The sequence below is a fragment of the Pimephales promelas genome, chromosome 23 (assembly GCF_988280905.1).
Source record: "Pimephales promelas chromosome 23, fPimPro1.hap1.1, whole genome shotgun sequence".
Lineage (NCBI taxonomy): Eukaryota > Metazoa > Chordata > Actinopteri > Cypriniformes > Leuciscidae > Pimephales > Pimephales promelas.
In genome coordinates, this window is record NC_142791.1 from 13,891,923 (window position 1) to 13,911,120 (window position 19,198).

The following is a 19,198-nucleotide window of genomic DNA, read 5'->3' on the forward strand; positions in this document are numbered from 1 at the left end:
AAACATGAAGATTGCGGAATTCTGGGAATGTCAATTTTTGGATTTCACTGTTGAATATATTGACTTTTGCTGCAGCGTACTGTTTAATGTGAAAAACAGTAGGCCAAAAGACAAGTATGTCCGAATATAGTATTCAAAAAACATTCGATGGACACTTTACTATCTCATGAGGCCACGGGACAGGATTTGTGAATGGCAGTGAAGTGACGCAAAAGTCACATGATAATAACAACATGGCGAATGTAGTACGCCATGTAGTAGTAGAACATACTTTTTTAGTGGTCATGAAGATGACCTACTCAGACGCAGCGTTGCTCTTTTGCACTTCCAAAAACTAAATTTAACAGTATTTTACTGTAAAATTACATTAAATGTAAGATGAGATCAATTACTGTAATTAACCATATGGTAAGGAAACTTACTGTTAACGAATTGTCTATAGTTGAAGTTTACAGATGCAAAAAAAAAAAGTGTAATAAAAGAAACACTTAAATGTGAATTTTGGATGTTTTTTTGTCCACAGTTCTAATAGAATAGTTAGTTCGTAAAATCTAAAAATTGACCAGTGCCTGAAAGAACATTGGTATTGGCTGTAAATAATAAGTATTTCCTTAAATAGTAGTATTTACTGCTCAGTATGAAGTATGCTAGTACTCCATTCTGAACACAACCATATGGTGTTGAAAATATTTTGGCAAAGGCCTGGATGATATAATATTTCTAGTGGATTTTAGAAGTATGCATTCTTGTATTCCAGATTCCGGATCCAGATTCCGCTTAGCAACACAGTGTCGGCCCAGATCCGGTCCACCTCCATCTGGGCTGTGTGGAATCCATGTGTACCAAATGTGGGCCGCATCTGGAACTACACTATTGCTGACTTGTGGGAACAAAAAGAGGTATTTTAACTTGTTTGCCAACGGGATATGAGAAGTGTGTTATTTTCCAAGTCTGAAATTCTCAGAATAAAGCCTATATGTGTCCACCTAACTTTAAACAGGGCTTTTTGAAATGCACTATTGTTACAGTAAATGATTAAGGTGTTGTATGGACATTGACTGTACACTTTCACATGGTGCAAAATAAAATAAACTGTGATTGGTTGTTTTACATGTCAGTTAGATAGTCCTTGGCCAATGAAAGCTGCTATAGAGATCAGATCTTTTGCCATCATGACAAGGTTGTGTACAAATGTACATCTCAAAACTGCTGATTCTCACTCGATATAAATCTGATATAACTCTGATTCTCACTCGATAGAAATTCTAAAAACGATATAAATACTGTTCGTTTACTCACACAAACCGCTCGTTTCGTGTCTTAGGCCATCAATGTGTACTTACATTTACGAGTCATTAAATCATGTTTAATTTTGACTTCTCTGTGCATGCTCTTTGAGGTGGACCCCCTTAGCCTCCAGTGTATGACTGATAGACAACAACGGTTTGACTGAAAAATGACAAAATTGAAAATACTGTGGAAACAAAGACACCTACATCTTGGATGCCCTTGAGGTAAGCTAAAACATATCAAAAATTAATTTCAAAGTGAACTATCCCTTTAAGTGAATAGAAGTATTCACTAGCATTCACTAAAAAAATATATGGTACAGTACTTCTCATACACTAAGGTCTCAGAGCATAAAAAAACATTTTCTTCAGGAACTGTGAGTGATATTTGGGCTGTAGACTCACCTTACACTCTCCATTGATGCATATGTCCAGCGAGTCGGCCTGGCAGCGCGTGCCGTCGATGACAGCGGGGGAACGTTCTGTGTAGAAGTTGTAGCCCTCAGCCAGACAGTTCAAAGCACACGGTTTCACTCCACCTGAAAAACAAGCAGTTTATCGTCAAACAGCTCTCGAACACCAATGGGACTTTTTAATCAGGTTATTGATTGTTCCCAAGGTCCCCGAGAACTCATTTACACCCCAGAAGTGTCTAAGAGGTGGCCACGATTTATGTCATACGATAAAGCAAAAATCTATACGGAATAACAGAGCCTCTCGCCTCACCAGTGCATTGATAAGTAATTCGCAGTCTGCTTTTCTTGCAACCGTCTCGAGCCAGGGCTCTCAGACGGGGCCCACGGTTTTCTTTTATGCCTTTGTTGATATTAACAATCCAGTCAAAGCACTCGAGCACACGAGAGGCATTACTCATAGTGGAATCTGAATGTTCTGCCTGACATCATTACTGCACAGACACGGGGAGAGATTAACACAGCTGCCAACAAAAATCATGGAGACATCGACAAAGGTTATCGCAGACTTTACAAGTGAAGTTCACCTCCAAAATGAGTTTTAAGAGCCAAACAATCGGTAATGATAATGCTTATTACAGGGCAGTGAGATAAGGAGATGATTGAGTCGACTGTGAACTTCCCATCAGAATGTTTTGGAAATGCCTCTTGATCTCTCGCAGTTTTTCTTTGTTTATTGGGTTCGGGCCATTTTGTTGTAAACATACACCCTTCCCACTGGGTTTCCGGCTGCACTTTTTCAAAGCTGTCAGAAAATGTGTCAGAGAAAAACCCAATGAAACAAAAAGGGGGTCAAAGATTGGTACGATGTTGGTTGAGGTTTGATATTGATATCTGACACAGAAATCAAATTTAATTGTATTTCATGCTACTAAATTAAACAAATAAATCACAATTATTTTGTGAAAAAAGTTGAAGAGCATTCAAAAACATTACATAGGGCAGACAAAAGCAATTATACTAATTGTGTGATCATATATGTTTAAATTCATAAAATTCATATATATATATATATATATATATATACACACAACATTAGACCCCATTGATTTTAATTGTATAGATATAAAAACAAAACATTTGCCATCTTCTTTATTTTTCCACAGAAGAAAGTCACAGAGATTTGGAATTACATGAGAGAATTATAATTTTGGGTGAACTAATTAAATTGAAAATTGTACTTTTGCAGATTTGACCTCTCTGAGAGACTTGAGTACGTACGCAGTCAAACACACACACACACACAAACGCACTTTTGTTTTGCTATACTTCAAAGGACCTCCATAGAAATGATTTTTATACAGTACAAACCACATATTCTATCCCCTTACACTAAACCTACCCACCACACACACACACCAAAAATAAATAGATAAATAAATAAAACACAATTTATTATGTTAATTAATCAATTTCCCTTGTGAGGACCAGCCAGCGGTCCTAACAATGTAGGTAATCTCAGGTTTAACTATCCTTGTGGGGACATTTGGTCCTTTCAAGTACAGTATACCAAAACATGGCCACACAAATGCACACACGCCCAGACATACACAGAGAGGGAGAGAGAGAGAGACTAGCGATAAATGGTGTTCTCTCTGGAATCTAAAGAATTTTCAGACCATCAAAGAGACTTTCACACTGTTGGTGTTAGCAGGGTACACACAGCAAGCCAGTATGTATACGGTCACTGGAGCCCAGACTTGGGAAGGCTGTGGGAGAAAGCGGCTCCCTCTGTAGCCTGTTGTTCTGTGTTGCGGGCTGGGAACTTACCTCCAGTGTATGGCTTCCAGTTGTAGTACTTCCCACGGAAAGGCATGTTGTCAAAATCGGCACACTGCTTCTCTCTAAAGTCACGTGATCCTGCTGGACAAGCCTGCAAATGAATGATCCTTTGAGGCCTTGTAAAAGCATTCAGATGGTACTCTCATTTACTTTCATGTATATTAAATTATCTTACAAAGTATTTATAATACTTTCATTTTATTCAATTACAAATCATACACTGGATGATATTAAATAGTGTCAGAGATTCCCAGCAGTCACTGGTGATGGAAAGTCCTATAGCATGGTGCTACACCATACAGTAGGTATATGATTTTTTTGAAGTGGCCAGAGTTATTTGGGAAATTGAGCCAGCCATCTTTAATTTTGGTTTTAACCCTTTCTGGTAAACTCTAGACATGGTTGCACAAAAAGGTTCATGGTTCATTTGGAGAAATGGATTTTATAAGAATTTATGTCCCACACAGGCAGATGTGCAGTGCTCTTGATAAAACTCATTCTTCTAGATTTTTATTTGACAATATTTCTTAAGTAGTTTTAGAGTGTTTTATCGTGGCTTTGAACACAACCAACTGTGGCATCCAAACACTTGGGTATTGTTTGAATCCGGTTGAAGCCAATGAACGCACCGCTCCTTCGCCTGGAGGATTCACACGCATTCTGACATGCATTCACCCCTTGTCTAGGTTTCCTTTTGTTGTTTTTTTTCGCCACCTTTTCAGAGAAAGAACAGACTCCGCACTTCCTGGGTCACACAACCTGCAGACCGAACATGATGAAGGTGAGCCCCTGCCTCCTCATGTTTCGTTGCAGCACACACAAAACCCCACACAGGTCATTTTGGCATGTTCAGAGAATGCAAAGCTTCTTCACCCGCCAGTTTCAGTTGGGGTTTGCACAGCAAGGTTGGTGTTCCAGTACACCTACAGCCACAGAATTGGGACGCACAGCTTTCCAGCATGGAGGCCAATGCTCTGCTGTGCCACCCCACCATATGTCAAACACGATTGCTCCTCTGGTGGCACTCGTGTGGAGTTTAGGAGCCTGTCTAAAGTTTCCCAACCCTTCACACTGGCTTATCAGGACAATCAGACTCGACCATGCTAGATGCCTCTTGCCTCTTTGCCTCAGTAGCAGGAATATACCCCTTGTCTACATGCGGAAATTGCGGTCCTATTGGTGAAGGGCGCAAAAAAGATTCCCTCCAGCTGAAATGGAGAAGGGTTTCTACAGCCCTTACTTTATTGTCCTAAAGAAAGTTGGAGAGTTACGACCATTCCTAGACCTTTGAGTTTTAAATCGGGCTTTGTACAGGCTCCAGTTAAAGATATTGACTCAGAAACGCATTCTGACATGCATTCACCAACATGATTGGTTTGCGGTGATAGACCTGAAGGATGCATACTCTTCTCATGTCTCAACCTTTCCTCAACACAGACCGTTTCTTCAGTTCGCCTTCGAGAATCAGGCATATAAGTTCAAGGTCTTACCTTTTGAGCTGCCCCTGTCTCCTCGCGTCATACCAAAAGTCCCAGAGGCCACCCTTGCCTCATTAAGCAAAGTAGGCATTTTCAATTATCTCTCTGGATGGCTGGCTGGCTGATTCAAGTTCACTCTTGAGATCTGCTAAAACACCTCAGTCGATTGGGACTTCAGGTCAACTGAGAAAAGAGTAAGCTCTCGTCAGTGCAGAGCATCTCTTTTCGGTAACGCTTCCTTTTACAGTCCTGTTACCCATGTACATACTATGTACTTATTATAGCAATTACAATTACTGGTAATAACTAGGTACTAACCCTGAACCTACCCCTAAACCTACCCCTAACCCATGTACTTACCTTATATTAGCCAGTACTTTCCAGGTAAGTACACTGTAAGTACACAGAAGTACTCTACTGTAAAAGGAAGCGTTACCCTCTTTTTTTCCGTTACCCTCGGGATGAAAACAGATGCATCCAAGATGGGCTGGGCAGCTGAATGTAACAGGTGCACAGCCTCAAGTTCCTGGACAGGACCTTGTCAATGCTGGCATATCAATTGCCTCAAGTTGCTTGTGATATTGCTAGCCCTGTGGAGGTTTCAGCCTTTGATCCAAGACAAGCACGTGTTGGTCTGGACCAGTGATGCGCGGGTCAATGTATAAACAACCCGCAACCGACCGACGTTTTCAACTACCCGCCCGCAACTCGGACCGCAAAAAAAAAAAAAATTGTACTCGACCCGCTTCCTGACCGCATTTTTTTAAAGTAGTAAATGCTCATCGGAGTGTTATTGGGCCATATAGACGTGTAACAACACAGCATCGCAAGAAGACGTAGGCCTACACATAACAAAGGCAAAGGCAGCACTTTGGTCATCATCTTTCATTATTTCAGCAAATGTCTCCCACACTTTTACTCTTTCTATTTGTGTGTTTGCGGAGCTTCCACTCCCCAGTCTTCACCTTTTCTCTTGCCGCCTCCATCTCTCTGCAGACTGTAGTGATCATCGTAGACACGGCCGGTTCGTGAACGAATCGTTCTTTTGAACCGGTTCTTTTTAGTGAACCGGTCGAACCAGTACACTCGAACTGAATCGTTCTGGCGTCTTGCGTCAGTGCTGATCCACAAGTTACTAAAGTTACTCACTTTCAGACATTCCTGACAGTCGCCTCCGAATCGAAATAAATCAATATCCTGAATTATATTTTACTCCAGTAACTCCAACAGTTCACTGAACCGAGACATGTTGCTGCCACTGTTGAGAGAAGTGATCAGCACGAGCAGCTGATACTGCATACCGAACGCACAGGCACAGCGGTTCTCGAATCACTAGTAGAACCGAGAACTGTTTAGACTGAGCTCGTGTGTTATCTTCGTGCCAGTTATTCAGCCAATAATGTGTAGGGCTGTATATTTCATCAAAAACTGTGTCTAGTACTATATACAAATGTTTAATTGGCATCTTTTTTTCAAACGACCCGACCGACCGCGACCCGAATATCATTAAAAACATTTTTGGATGACCCGTAACTGCGGGTAACCGCGGGTGACCGCAGGCACCCGCTCATTTCGGATCAACCCGCGCATCACTGGTCTGGACAGGCAACACGCCAACGGTTTCATACAAAACCGCCAGGCGAGCTCAACCGTGCAGCAGACATGCTGTTATGGCAATTGATGCTCCAAGAAGAGTGGAGCCCCAGTTTGTACAGCTGATCTGGAGTTCATTCAGCAAAGCACAGGTAGATCTGTTCGCTTCCCAGGAATGCTCTCTGAGGTATTCCTTGACCAAGGCCTCCCTTGGCACGGACGCACTGGCCTACCCGGACTTGGTTCTTGGAGCTCAGGCTCCTGACGACAGTCCCTCTCTGGAAAATCCCCCTGAGGAAATAAGTAGCACAATTTGGCACCTGCTCCCAGACCTATGGAACCTCCACAACTGGCCCCTGGACAGGAAGTGAAAAACTTGAGTGGGCTATCACCAACAGTGAAAGACACCATCACTCAGGCTAGAGTGGAGCTCTACGAGGGAGGCAAATTCTTTGAAGTGGAGTCAAACTGGTGTGCTTCCCAGAAAAACAGAAAAGGTCAAGGAAGTCCGGCTGAAGCGACCCTTTCTCATTGCAAATACTGTCCCGATGGGTACAAAAAACTACACGGCTTATGTGGGGCGCAGGGTAGGTTATGATGTCGCGAATGCACATGTTACCCGGCCCACAGGGGTTTTATAACCACCTCGTAACTCAGATAAGCAGTTGTGTCGTTTTCTAGCTTTTGACATCATGTTGAAATGACTGGTTACTATTGTAACTTCTGTTCCCTGACTAAGGGAACGAGACGTGGTGTCCCCTCTTGCCACAATGCTGAACTACCCTCTGAATGGCCGGGACACACACTTGGCTCCTAAGCACAAACCTGAATAAGTGGATGCACGCCAGATCCTTTTGTAACCGTATGTACGGGGGAGTGGTGCATGCAAATTCCTCTTGCCAATTCTTATTGGCCTTTTCTGAAGTATCAGGGCTCCCAAGTGTGACCCATAGTGTCAACATTCGACACCATGTCTTGTCCCCTCCATCAGGCAACTGAGTTTACAATAGTAACCAAGACAGTAGTCACAGGAATATAACACATACTAGCCTACCATTTAAAACTTAGGTCAGTAAGATTTGTTTTAAAATAAATTAAAACTTTTATTCAGTAAGGATGCACTAAATAGATCAAAGGTGACAGTAAAGACTTTTACATGGGTGGAAAAGATTTCTATTGCAAATAAATGTTGTTCTTTTGAACTTTCTATTCATCAAAGTATTTCATACTATATACTAGGGATGCACGATATATCGGCCAGCATATCGGTATCGGCCGATATAGTATGTTTAATGTTATCGTTATCGGCCTGGTAAGAAAATGTGGCCGATATATTAAAGCCGATAAATAATGTATTATTCCCTTCAGTTGAGACACTTGTTGAGCACTGTTTATGTTTTTGAATTTCTTGAAATATAATTGAAATCTCTTCAAAAAATGAAAATATGGTTCGGTACAACATGTGCAGCGCAAATCTGTCATATCGGCTATACACTATAATGAGAACATCATTATAATTGTGCGCTTGGGACATGGATTTAATTGTGAGACTTTTGTATTTGTAATCAGGCTCTCAAAATTAGATAAAAATTTGGATTTAAGTTTATCGGCCGATATATCGGTTATCGGTATCGGCTAAAATTTTAATATTGGTGCATCCCTACTATTTACTGTATCTTGGAATCCACAAAAAATGTAAAGCAATACAACTGTTTTCAACATAGACAACAGTACTAAATGTTTCCTGAGCATCAATTAATCAAATTAGAATGTTTCTGAAGGATCATGTGACTGAAGACTGGAGTAATGACGCTGAATATTCAGGTTTGATCACAGAAATAAATTGCATTTAATATATTCAAATAGAAAGCAGTTATTTTAAAGTGCTTTAAAATAATCACTATATAAAATATTACTGTTTTACTGTTTTTTTTTATCAAACTAGTGTCTTTTTGCCTCTTGTAATTACAAAAAAATCCCCCCTCTAAAAAAACAAAAACAAATAATGTACGTGCACAGTGTAATGAACTCACATTGTTATTTAAACATTATTGCCCTAAAGCCAATTAAACTTTAATATGCAACTCGACTTGGCCTTTTTCCATTGCAGCATTGTTATTAACCATAGCCTCCATGTAAACTGGCGGATCATGGAGTCAGCAGTGAGTGAAGGGGTGCGGATTAGCTCATTGTTTTGAAAAGTAGAACAAATGATAGCAGACCTTTGCTTGGTACTGAACAATAGCCGTGGCTGGAACCAGAGCCGTAGGGGGGCCGTATCCTCAATGACTTAATAATTTCAAAGCCACAGCCATAATAAATCCAGACGTTGGAATGCCCCACATAAACAGCCAGAGTGGTGTTCAACCCTTGGTTGTCTCCTTCAAAAAGATTCATTTGATTCCAGGAGGTCAAAGAACCAATTACATTACATTCGTGATGGGGTTGTTGTTTTATAAGCGCTGAATCAGCGCCGGGCTGCTGTCTAAAGCTCCCAAAATATGACCAAATGTCACCAATAGTCCATATATCCACAACAAGTTTGTGTTGGACAAGACCCTTTCATTTTCAGTGCAAGGGGGTGCTGTTTGTTTTCCAAAGCACACATTTGTTGCTTGTGCTTAACTGTTATTTTAAAGATTTGTGGCAGCAAGGATGCAGAACAAGCTCAATTTTCACCTTAAAAACCCCATAAAGTCCTGTGGTGACGTTTCCTTTGAATCAGGAAGTCTGGACGGGACATATTGAAAGGCTTGCCCCTTTTTTCCTTTTTTGTAAAATAGTCCCAGTCCTAAAACCACGATTAGCTGCTCATTCTAGAGAGCATTTGAAAAGAAAATGAAAAGTCCAACATTAGTCACCAGAAGAGAAAAGTATCTGTGAATGGAATTTTGGCGTTTTTAGATTTAGACTAGAATCTAGAAAACCTCAAAGCTAAAACACATGAGCATGAAAGCTATATATAAAAAAAAAATGAATAAAACCATTTTAACTTTTAAATGAGAATATATGTATTGTCATAATCCAATAAATCATAATCAGCAGAAGTCAAAATCATTCAGATTACAGAAAAAAACTCACGTCAGTGTTGCACGATCTGTAGCGCTTCCTCTCTCCGAGACAGTACTTCCCTCCGCCTGTTGGCCTGAAAGAGTTTGAATAAAAAATAAACTCATGAGGTACCATCATGAGAGACAAGAAATCAATGTGAAAAATGCATCCACACACTATTCTAATCAACACCTTAGACTTAGACTTAGACTTATCTTTTTACCGGACAGCATCTGAAGCGCATTTGCTTTTACAGAGGAAGACTAATGGTCCAGTAATCTCTACATGCAAGCATATTTTTCCAGATTGAAGTTTAGTGTCCTAAAGATCAGATTGGGTCATCAGATCACACACAAAGCCATATTTCAGATCTTTTGTGCTGATCTCAGACCAGTTTAAAGATCATGTGTGTCATTTTTTTCAACATTAAAATTCTTCCTTCTATCCCAATTCAATGTGCGAAGACACATATAAGTAAGTCATTCATAGGTTGACTTCTCAAAGAGTGAAAACACTTCTGGGGCAGTAGAAATAGCAAGTTTGAAAACAATCATGTATTAAAAACAGCACCGTCATTTCGAATTTCTCAGTCATGCCTATCTAAACTCCCCTGAGGCTGTTTGATCAATTCATATGAAATTTGGTGTGACACATCATAGAAACCCATCTGACAAAATTTTACCAAAATATTTTTCATTTGTCAAACTATTTGACCCCTACAATAAAATATTTTTTTTGTGACGTCACCCATTATCACTAATTGACCTGTATATTGTTAGACACATCTGTAGCGCCCTCTTTTGAATGTTGATGTGTAGTCAATTTTACCTACAGTTACCAAACTCTATACATGTTTTCATCAAGCTGGGGAACTTTCAAAATTAAAATCATTAGCTCCGCCCAACGGAGTTAGCCATTTCTTTTTTTTTTTGTTTAGCACAGGCTATGAATTTTTAAAAAGGATTCATGATTTATTGTGATTTGCACCAAACTGGGTCTATATTGCCACAGATTTGTTAAATCCTCAATGTTGTTGGTGCCATGATATACTGTATGAAAACATTACAGGCAAAAATTTCAAACGGGAAGAGTCTCATATCATCCAAGTGCATTGTCTTATTTAAATAAAATTGGGGTTGTATGTTCAGCCATAGCAGCTGATTAAATGGATATGGCTATTGTGGGTAACTGTTATAGCGCCACCAGCTGGCAGCAGGAAGTGTGGCACTCAAAATAAACTTCTATAAATATAATATATATATATATATATATATATATCCTGAAATAATATTTACTTATATTAACCCTCTTAAATACATGTCACTGGTTTCTTTTAGAGGCAGTCATTGCTGATATATTATATTTGCAATTCTGCTCTGACCTAATAGGAGCACAATAATTATGCACTTCACATTTAAATACCTCCAAACCATATCGTTTAACTGGATTTCAAAATAAATCAGAAAAAAACTATTATTTCTATAAAAAATATTATTCTTTTGTTTATCTAGCCATAGTTACTGTATTAGTCAGTTATTATCTTCTCTCTGGTCTTGCTTTATCTTCTTGTTGTGTCTTATCTTGTTCATTGTGAGTCCTGGGAAAAGTCGGTTTCTAAGTGTCAAGCCTCTGGCTCCGTGAGCCTCTGCCTGGCAGCAAGACTGGTGCTACATCCAAGAAATCATCAAGTCTCTGGTTCCTTGTGTTCCTGCCTTATCTTCCACACCATCATCCCACTCCACTTGCTGGGCCCTGTCAACAGTCATGTCAATAAAACATCACCACCGCTCACTCTGCGCATGGGTCCTCTCTCTTGCAGAACTGTGACAATTTCAGCCTTACATGGAGTTCCATTGTTCAAGAGCAAGATGCCCTTCAGGCCAGTGATTTCCAATTCTATAAACAATAATCCCCATAATTAATAACCGGGCCCCTAATAAGTCCCTCGAGTATCCATGTATTCTATCAAGGTTGAATTCAGTTCCATAAATGGAAATTTAGAAAACTCCTCAACCCGCAAGCAAATATGAAAAGCAGTTTCCATTTGTGTTTGTTTGACAGAGAGCTCAAGACATTCGTACTATCTCCCGTGTCTGTTCAGGATGTTATGACCAGCAGGGCAGTATGCACTTTTTCCTCATTGCCTTATAAATACTTGATGAATGTATCCAGGTCTCTCTCAGAGAACAACTAAGCTGTTTGGCCATTTCTCAGCAGGTTATTTTAACCCCTGAGAGCAGCGTAATGAGGTTAGCCAAGCCTAAGGCCTAAGGATTCTGGCCATCTTCCTCTGCCTCCCTACGTGGCGTCTGGCACCAAGAGTGGCTGGTTGTGCTGTTTTCTCAGGGCCGCTCTTAATGAATGCTTTCCAGGGCAGCTTGGCTTGAAGTGCTTGGGTTTCCTTTTTCTCGGGTAGCCAGGTTTTAAGGGCCGATCATCTTACACAGGTGTTACATATTACACCGGCCACACTCCCGCCACTGTCTGCAGCGAGAGTGTGAGGATAGACATTTCCGCAACCGCCGGGAATGAAACCTAAACTCCATCTACATCCAAACCTATTTTGAGCTCCTGTGGCTACCTATGAAAAGTTTGGAGAAACTGGCAAGAAAAAAATTAAACGGCAAGAAGTCGAAAGTAAAAAATGATTTTGGACCAACAATCATCATTACATTTGAGTCAGATATGACAAGCACAAGTCACACAGACATCACTTTCAAATCAAGCAGCTTTCTGTTGGCCAACACAACAACTTTACACAACCAACTTTGTAAATCAATGTCTTTCGCTCTGAAGTAAAATTCAAAATTGTTTGAAACAGTAATGGTGAAACAGTAATGCGAGAAGGACCAAATAGGGACCTGTTCAGCTTTGTTCTGGCTTACTTTGCCTACTTACGCTGGGCTGTCACAATGTCGCATGGACGAGGAGACGCCACCACCGCAGGTACGACTGCATTCTCCCCAGGTTGTCCAAGGTCCCCAGCTTCCGTCCACGCTCTGCGGCCATGTCCCAAATGCCACACATTCACCCTGATAACACCACTAACACAAAAATATGGAGAAATTAGTTCTTCTAAAATTTTCCCCTCTGTCATTGCTCTAAAATCTATTGAAACCATAGGCGCTGACTTATGTTTCTGCCGGTGAGTGACCACACCACATACCACCCATAACCCCCATCTTTCTTTCTTTTTTTTTATTGGAAACTAGATCTGCTATATCTGCTGTATTTCTTTGAAACAGTGGCTAAATTAACGAAAAATAAAGCTTCAACCCCAGACGTTTCCAAGCTGCACAGCAGTAATGACTTTATGAACTTCTTTACTTACAAGATTGATAATATCACAGAGAAAATTATAACTATGCAACCGTATACTACTACTACATCAAGATGCTGGGTCTGGGAACTCACCATTGGCAGAGCTCAATCCAAGGGGAGGGATAAACGGTTGTCTTTCAAATTCCCTTTGCACTCAATAGGATAGCGCTACAACCAACCAGAGCGTTTTCCCACCAGCGGAGCTAGTTGATAGATTAAACTTTTGCCATATCTGGTCGGCAAAACTACGAACACATCTTCCTTTTTAAGAATGACTTAAGTGCCAATCTTTTTTCTTTTCTCAAAAAAAAAAAAGATTAACTCCAAATCCTCCAGAGTCACCAACACTATCTCACGACCAATTCGTACGAATTCGACACATGATTAAAAAGTGTCTAATTCGTACGACCTCACTCGTACTAATTCGTACGATTTGTCTAAACCCACGTGATGGTCAGGTTTAGGGGCGGGGTCAGGGGTAGGTCATTCGTACGAATTCATACGAATTGGCCAATTCGTAAAATATGTACGATTTAGCAAAATCGTATTAATTCGTACGAGTGAGGTCGTATGAATTGTTACGAATTAGCCACTTTTTAATCATTCGTCGAATTCGTACGACTTGGTCGTGAGATCGGGTTGGAGTCACGGCCAATTCGAAAGACCACTGTTCGTCAGCAGCAGCAGCAGCCATTCTTTGTTTTCAAGTAACAGGGAACTGTCGCAACTCTGTCATCATTATGTTAAGCCCGCCCGTCGACTCTATACACTACAGTATGTGCTTGAGTTTGGTTTTTCCAGATCGAAAGCTAATGGAGAGTTGCTAGACAAAAATTTGTTGCCACAAGGGTGCATCTAGATTTATAGGCTAGTCTACTACAGTATCGCATCAAATTCAACAAATGTCAATACAAAATTTACTGAAATGGCATATTCAAACTGGTATATCATGATCGATACAACATATGGGTCAATGACATGATATTTTTGTCATATCTACTCATTTTTTTCAAAAATACATTAAAAATTTCAGGGTGATACTGGACAACTGCTGCCGTGTGTCAAGATAATAAAGTATTTTATAATAACAGATAATTTAACATTTTTTGACATGGCAAGGTTATTTCAATGTTGTAAAATGTCATGAGGTGCGATTCTCCAAAATTGTAATGATATTTATTTAAAAGATATATGGAAAAACATGGTATTTTTATTAGTAGCTATTATTGGTCCATTTTCCTCTGACATTATTAATCCATGAGCATTCCCTTGCTCATTATTACAGTTATGATTGTAATTAGCATGTCCAATAAGTTAACTGCAGCTGTCATTTGAGAAAAAAAATCTTTGGCCTAATCTTGTATTGTCTAAACAGCGCATTCACCTACTGTCCCTAATCTGAATCTACTCCAGGATAAAAACAGACTCAAGGCATTGTAATGCTTCAGGACCACGTGAAATCTTCTCAACACTCAACCTCATAATCCATCCAACCCAGGGGACATGAGGATAAGGATTGGAGACGCTGGAAACTGTCGTCACTGTGCAACTGTGTCAGTAGGTTAAGTTCTGTCTCTTTCTCACTCTCTCCCTATGTCTGGGTGGTTGTTCTTGTTCTCAGACTCTATTTATTTCTCTCGTTCACAGACAGGAAGAACTTGGCAAGGAAAAGGCTGTGTCCTCAGCTACCAGTGTCTGAAATCAGGGTACTGTGCTAAGACACTAGCAGGCAGATCCAAAATAACCTCTTAAAGAATGTCTTATCTAACAGACGCTCTGTTCTGAAGCCTGGTGAGCTGCCTCCGCCAGCATCATTTGAAGGTACTGTATCACATGCATGCTTTGAAAGTAAAGCATTTTGAAGTAACAAATATTTCATTTGAATATATAAATTGTTTTTAATTTGTTTAATGTTTAAAATGTACAATATAAAATAATTTATTTTAATTTATATTTTAAATTCCATTCATTTAAATTTAACCCCTTCACGTTCAGATATCCTACAGCCCCATATTATTGTGGTTCAACATATATTTATACATTTAAAAATGATATTTTTAATATTTTTAATGTTTGAGTTTATATATCCCCATATATGAGTCTGAGCAATTATGAGTCTTGAACTGTAAACTCTGTTGACGGTGTTGAATTTCTCAATATACATGTTGATATTTCAAAATGGGGTGTGTGCAGTAAGGGGTACATTTTGAATACAGAAATTGTTTATTATAATTTGACATGGGGGTCAGCAGATTATAGAACTGATATTGGTGGACATGATCGTTGGCTGATGCAGATAAAATCAAAATGGATGGTTATTGGTTGGTTTATTGGCTAGTAGTCTCAGCCTCAGTCACACTGTTGGCTTGGCTATATTGCACACTTAACTGTAAACACTTCAGGTTTTTGATTTTCGAAGTCGTCATCGAGTTGGATGAATGTCTGCGAGACGTGTGTGACGTTCTTTAACGGTCCGCTTGGAAACCCCCTCATGGAAAAAAAACGCTATTATGTTTACAACTGAGAATAAGCGCTTACTAAGATCAACTAAAATGATCAACTTCAAGTATGTGAAGTTTGTGGCTCCAGTGTTGCAGTAAACTTGCACAATGTTCCTGAATTAATAATTTATAAAATGTATGCCGGTCTATTATCTTGGGCTGCCCTTGGCAAATGAAAACTCCGATAGAGTCATGACCTTCTGCCGTCAGTCTGAAGGTCTGGCTATGCAAGACTAATTGGCTAGTCTCACTATCTCACTAAAAAGTATATTATATATCACTATCACATATATTATTTATTAAAAAAAAAAAATAATAATAATATGCACTGATAAATAAGGGCATTTATTAAGAAAGTTATTTATAAAATGTTTATTTCATGTCACATCAGATGAAAAAAAGGAGAAGAGTCCTAAATAGTAGATTAAGAATGAATTTTGCCTTATAATGGGTGTTTTTTGGCATTGTGCTTCCTGCAGTGTTCGACAGCCATTCTTTACGATGTAGCAAATTCATTATCAGTGTTGACGGTGGATAGCACATTCAGTAGCATGTGTGGTCACTCCTTTTTCTCTGCCTTTACATTTATCAACTTTCTGGAGCCGGCAGGGCCTCCACTCCATTACACGCTGGGTGAGAAATGGCTGACATTCGTATTCCTTTGATGCTGACCCAGCCGGGGGCAGACATAAGTACGGCACCCGCTAAAAAAAAAACAGCGGCTCAACCTGGGGCTCGCTGCTTGTCCAAGACAACGCACAAGAGCTTGGCAGTAAATAGATCCATTGAGCGAATGGTAACAAAGATCGACAGCTTGTGGTCCTCTTCCATTCTTCCTCTTGAGCCATCCTACGAGCGAGGACAATGGCCACCCTAATCTTTGTTAAAACTGTCTCTCTAACCTGGCCCGGCAGAAAACTGATGACCCAAACGCTGCTTGCATGAGTGAACACTGGGAATAGGCTTTCTTATTTCCATTTCTGGTACAATGAGAGCATGGCCAAGCCACGAGGAGTCCGTTTCCCATTACCTGCCATTTCATAACCTTTCCTATTGTACTGTATAAAGTTTTCTCCCTTATGGCACACTGACTTACCCCCTTTTCAATGGTGCTGGTCTGGCACAGGGTTCCTTCTGCAGCGGGGATACTGTTGGTGACACAGCGATTACTTTTGCTAAGGCACCAGAGCTCTCTACACACTTCCTAGGAAAGAAGGCAAAAGCAAGTTGGTCAGAATATATCAATTTCCAAGAGAGACCAGAAAAAATGGAAACAAGATTAGCATTGAGCAGTGGGCTGGTATCCCCAGCAGGCTTCTTAGAGACCCAATGAAATCGCTTCTTTCTTGCGTTGACATACCTATTGAAACAAGATGTTTGGGTGGGGCATACTGAAAGGATAGTACTAGCCAATAGTACTAGTCAGTGGCAGGTGGTTTTGGTGGAGGAGACATACTTATTTTAAAAAGAATTTGATTGGACAAAATCTGATTTGACTTGACAAATTATGCGTTATACAGCAAGCAAAAACAGTTCCCTTTCAACACTGAATTTTGGATTGACACAATGGGAAACCCCATCAGGGTGATTGGTGATGGCGTCTGAAACATGTGCTAGGGGTGGAACGGTTCATGAAAAAATTCAATTCACTCGTCACAGTTCGAGACACGTGTGTATTGTTCGCGACCGGCCACGCGCAGTGTGACGTGTTTTTTATCATTTGGCATGGAGGCCAATGTTGGGAGTGTCGAGTGCTTGCAGTGCAGCAGGTCAACTTGATCTACTGTGTGGGATCATTTTGGATTTAGTCAGCGTTAGTTACTGTAATTTAATTACTTTTCCCTTGAAAATGTAAAGTAAGGGATAACTCTTCATTTATCTGTAATTTAATTACAGTTACTTCTGATGTAATTGAAAGTGTAATCGAAGTGAATGGATCAATCCGATCTCACAGCGATTCGTATGCATTTTATGAGGTGTCTAAATCGTACGACCACACTCGTACAGATTCGTATGAATTATTGTAAAATATATATGGAAAAAGCGTGAAATGTCATGAGATCAGACATAAAACAATAGTGGGTTTAACATCAAAATATATTGCCTGATGTTAAAAAGTATGTTTTTATAATGTAAACTTCTCCACCTTGGTCAGATTAAGGATAATTCATGCAATTTTATAGTATTTATTTGAAAGAATTAAAACGGATTCATGTCTATCCTTGTATTATTCAGCTGTGCCATATAGCATCCTTTCTTTTTACAGGGCACCTCATCTAGTGCTGGGAGTTTTTGGATCCGGGACGAGTCCAGGCATCCAGGCAAGGTGAGAGCACTTTCCCCAATTGCTTTGGCGTTTTAGAGCTGAAGCTCCCCTGTGTTTCCCTAGGGGTTGTGTATTTAGGGTCAAGGATAGTGAGAAACAATATTTCTTGCAGTTCACGTGTATGCTCACATGTATATAGTGGTGGGCCAAGCCAAGATCGCAGTTTAAAACATTCTCCCAAAGCAAGTATTCCCTATGGGCTGGGTCAAAATAAAAAGAAATTTACCTAGCTTAACCTTAGTGCTCTGCTCTTAGACCTCATGTGGCTAATGCCTGGCCCGCAAGGAAGGGAGGAAGGTTGTTAAGGCCAAGACTTTCCTTGTCCCGGAGCATAGAAGCTTGGATAATGGCCAAGGGAATATTACCACTTGACAGACTTGCTTTTACCCATAATTAAATCTGTCAATAGATTGAACTTTTAAAAAAAAATTTATTGTAATTAATCCCACCCTTTTGTTGAAAAACAGAACAGGACCACATGGAGATGGCAAAAAAAAAAAAAACATTTTAAAATAATCCAATGACCTGACTGCATTACAGTACACAGATCCATTCAGAAATACTAAAACACAAATCAAAACATTAACATGTGTGGAAACAACGGATGCTTACTGTACAACTCTTGCATGTCACCGCAATCATTTTTACCTTGATTGCAATCCTCACTAGGGTTGGGTATCGTTCAAATTTGAACGATTCTGATTCTGATTCCGATTCCTTGTTTCGATTCCGGTTCCTAACGATTCTCGATTCCGATTCTTTTAAGAGGCAGGGTCAAAAAAGTTTAGCTAACCTTGCTAACCAATGGTATTTCTGAAGGAAATACTCCTTCTGTCACAAATTTAGAATTTTGCCGAGATTTCGTTATTTGTAGAAAAGTGAAGCCACACTTTGGACCACCGACGTAAGCTACTCATGTTCGACTCGCGCGGTTATGCCAACACTTCCGGAAGACGCTTCTCCTTTGGTGTTGTTCAGCGGTTTCTTCTTCCGCTTGGCGGACTGTGAATATCGAAACTAGGAATTGAAATTTTAACTTTTGAACGATTCCGGGAAAAATGAAAAGTTAGTCCCGGTTCCAATCGATACTCGATTCTCGATACCCTACCCTAATCCTCACCCATCAAAACTTTACTAGTTTGCTTATCAAGCCAGGAAATGTAGTTCGCACATCATCTGGCCATAAAGCGGTGGGATCTTTTGAAGTTAAATGATCTTTTAACGTCTAAGCTTTATTTGAAGACATTTTGTTGCTCATCAAGTCAGTATGACCCTCAAATTTGGCATAGTCAGTATGAATTGCTAGAACTCCCATATAAAGTAGCTGACGAACGTACCAAAGGTGCTCTGAAGGAACTATGCAGGGGCCTGAAGTTTGAACATA

At 40.0% G+C, this 19,198-nt stretch overlaps 1 protein-coding gene and 1 long non-coding RNA gene across 2 annotated transcripts in view; one reads left to right on the forward strand and one right to left on the reverse strand.

Annotated features, from left to right (window-relative positions):
• adamts6 (ADAM metallopeptidase with thrombospondin type 1 motif, 6) overlaps window positions 1-19,198 on the reverse strand; it is an 89,341-nt gene that overhangs the window by 31,938 nt on the left and 38,205 nt on the right. The window contains exons 13-17 of the mRNA XM_039677237.2: window positions 16,585-16,692; window positions 12,565-12,710; window positions 9,697-9,760; window positions 3,533-3,635; window positions 1,695-1,828 (exon numbers count right to left, since the gene is read on the reverse strand). Of these exons, the coding sequence (XP_039533171.1) occupies window positions 1,695-1,828; window positions 3,533-3,635; window positions 9,697-9,760; window positions 12,565-12,710; window positions 16,585-16,692 (555 nt within the window). The remainder of the gene's footprint in view (window positions 1-1,694; window positions 1,829-3,532; window positions 3,636-9,696; window positions 9,761-12,564; window positions 12,711-16,584; window positions 16,693-19,198) is intronic.
• On the forward strand, window positions 703-17,814 carry LOC120482680 (uncharacterized). The gene is made up of 5 exons (XR_005623478.2): window positions 703-899; window positions 1,400-1,514; window positions 14,401-14,544; window positions 14,635-14,808; window positions 17,755-17,814. It is a non-coding gene; the product is annotated as an uncharacterized LOC120482680 (long non-coding RNA).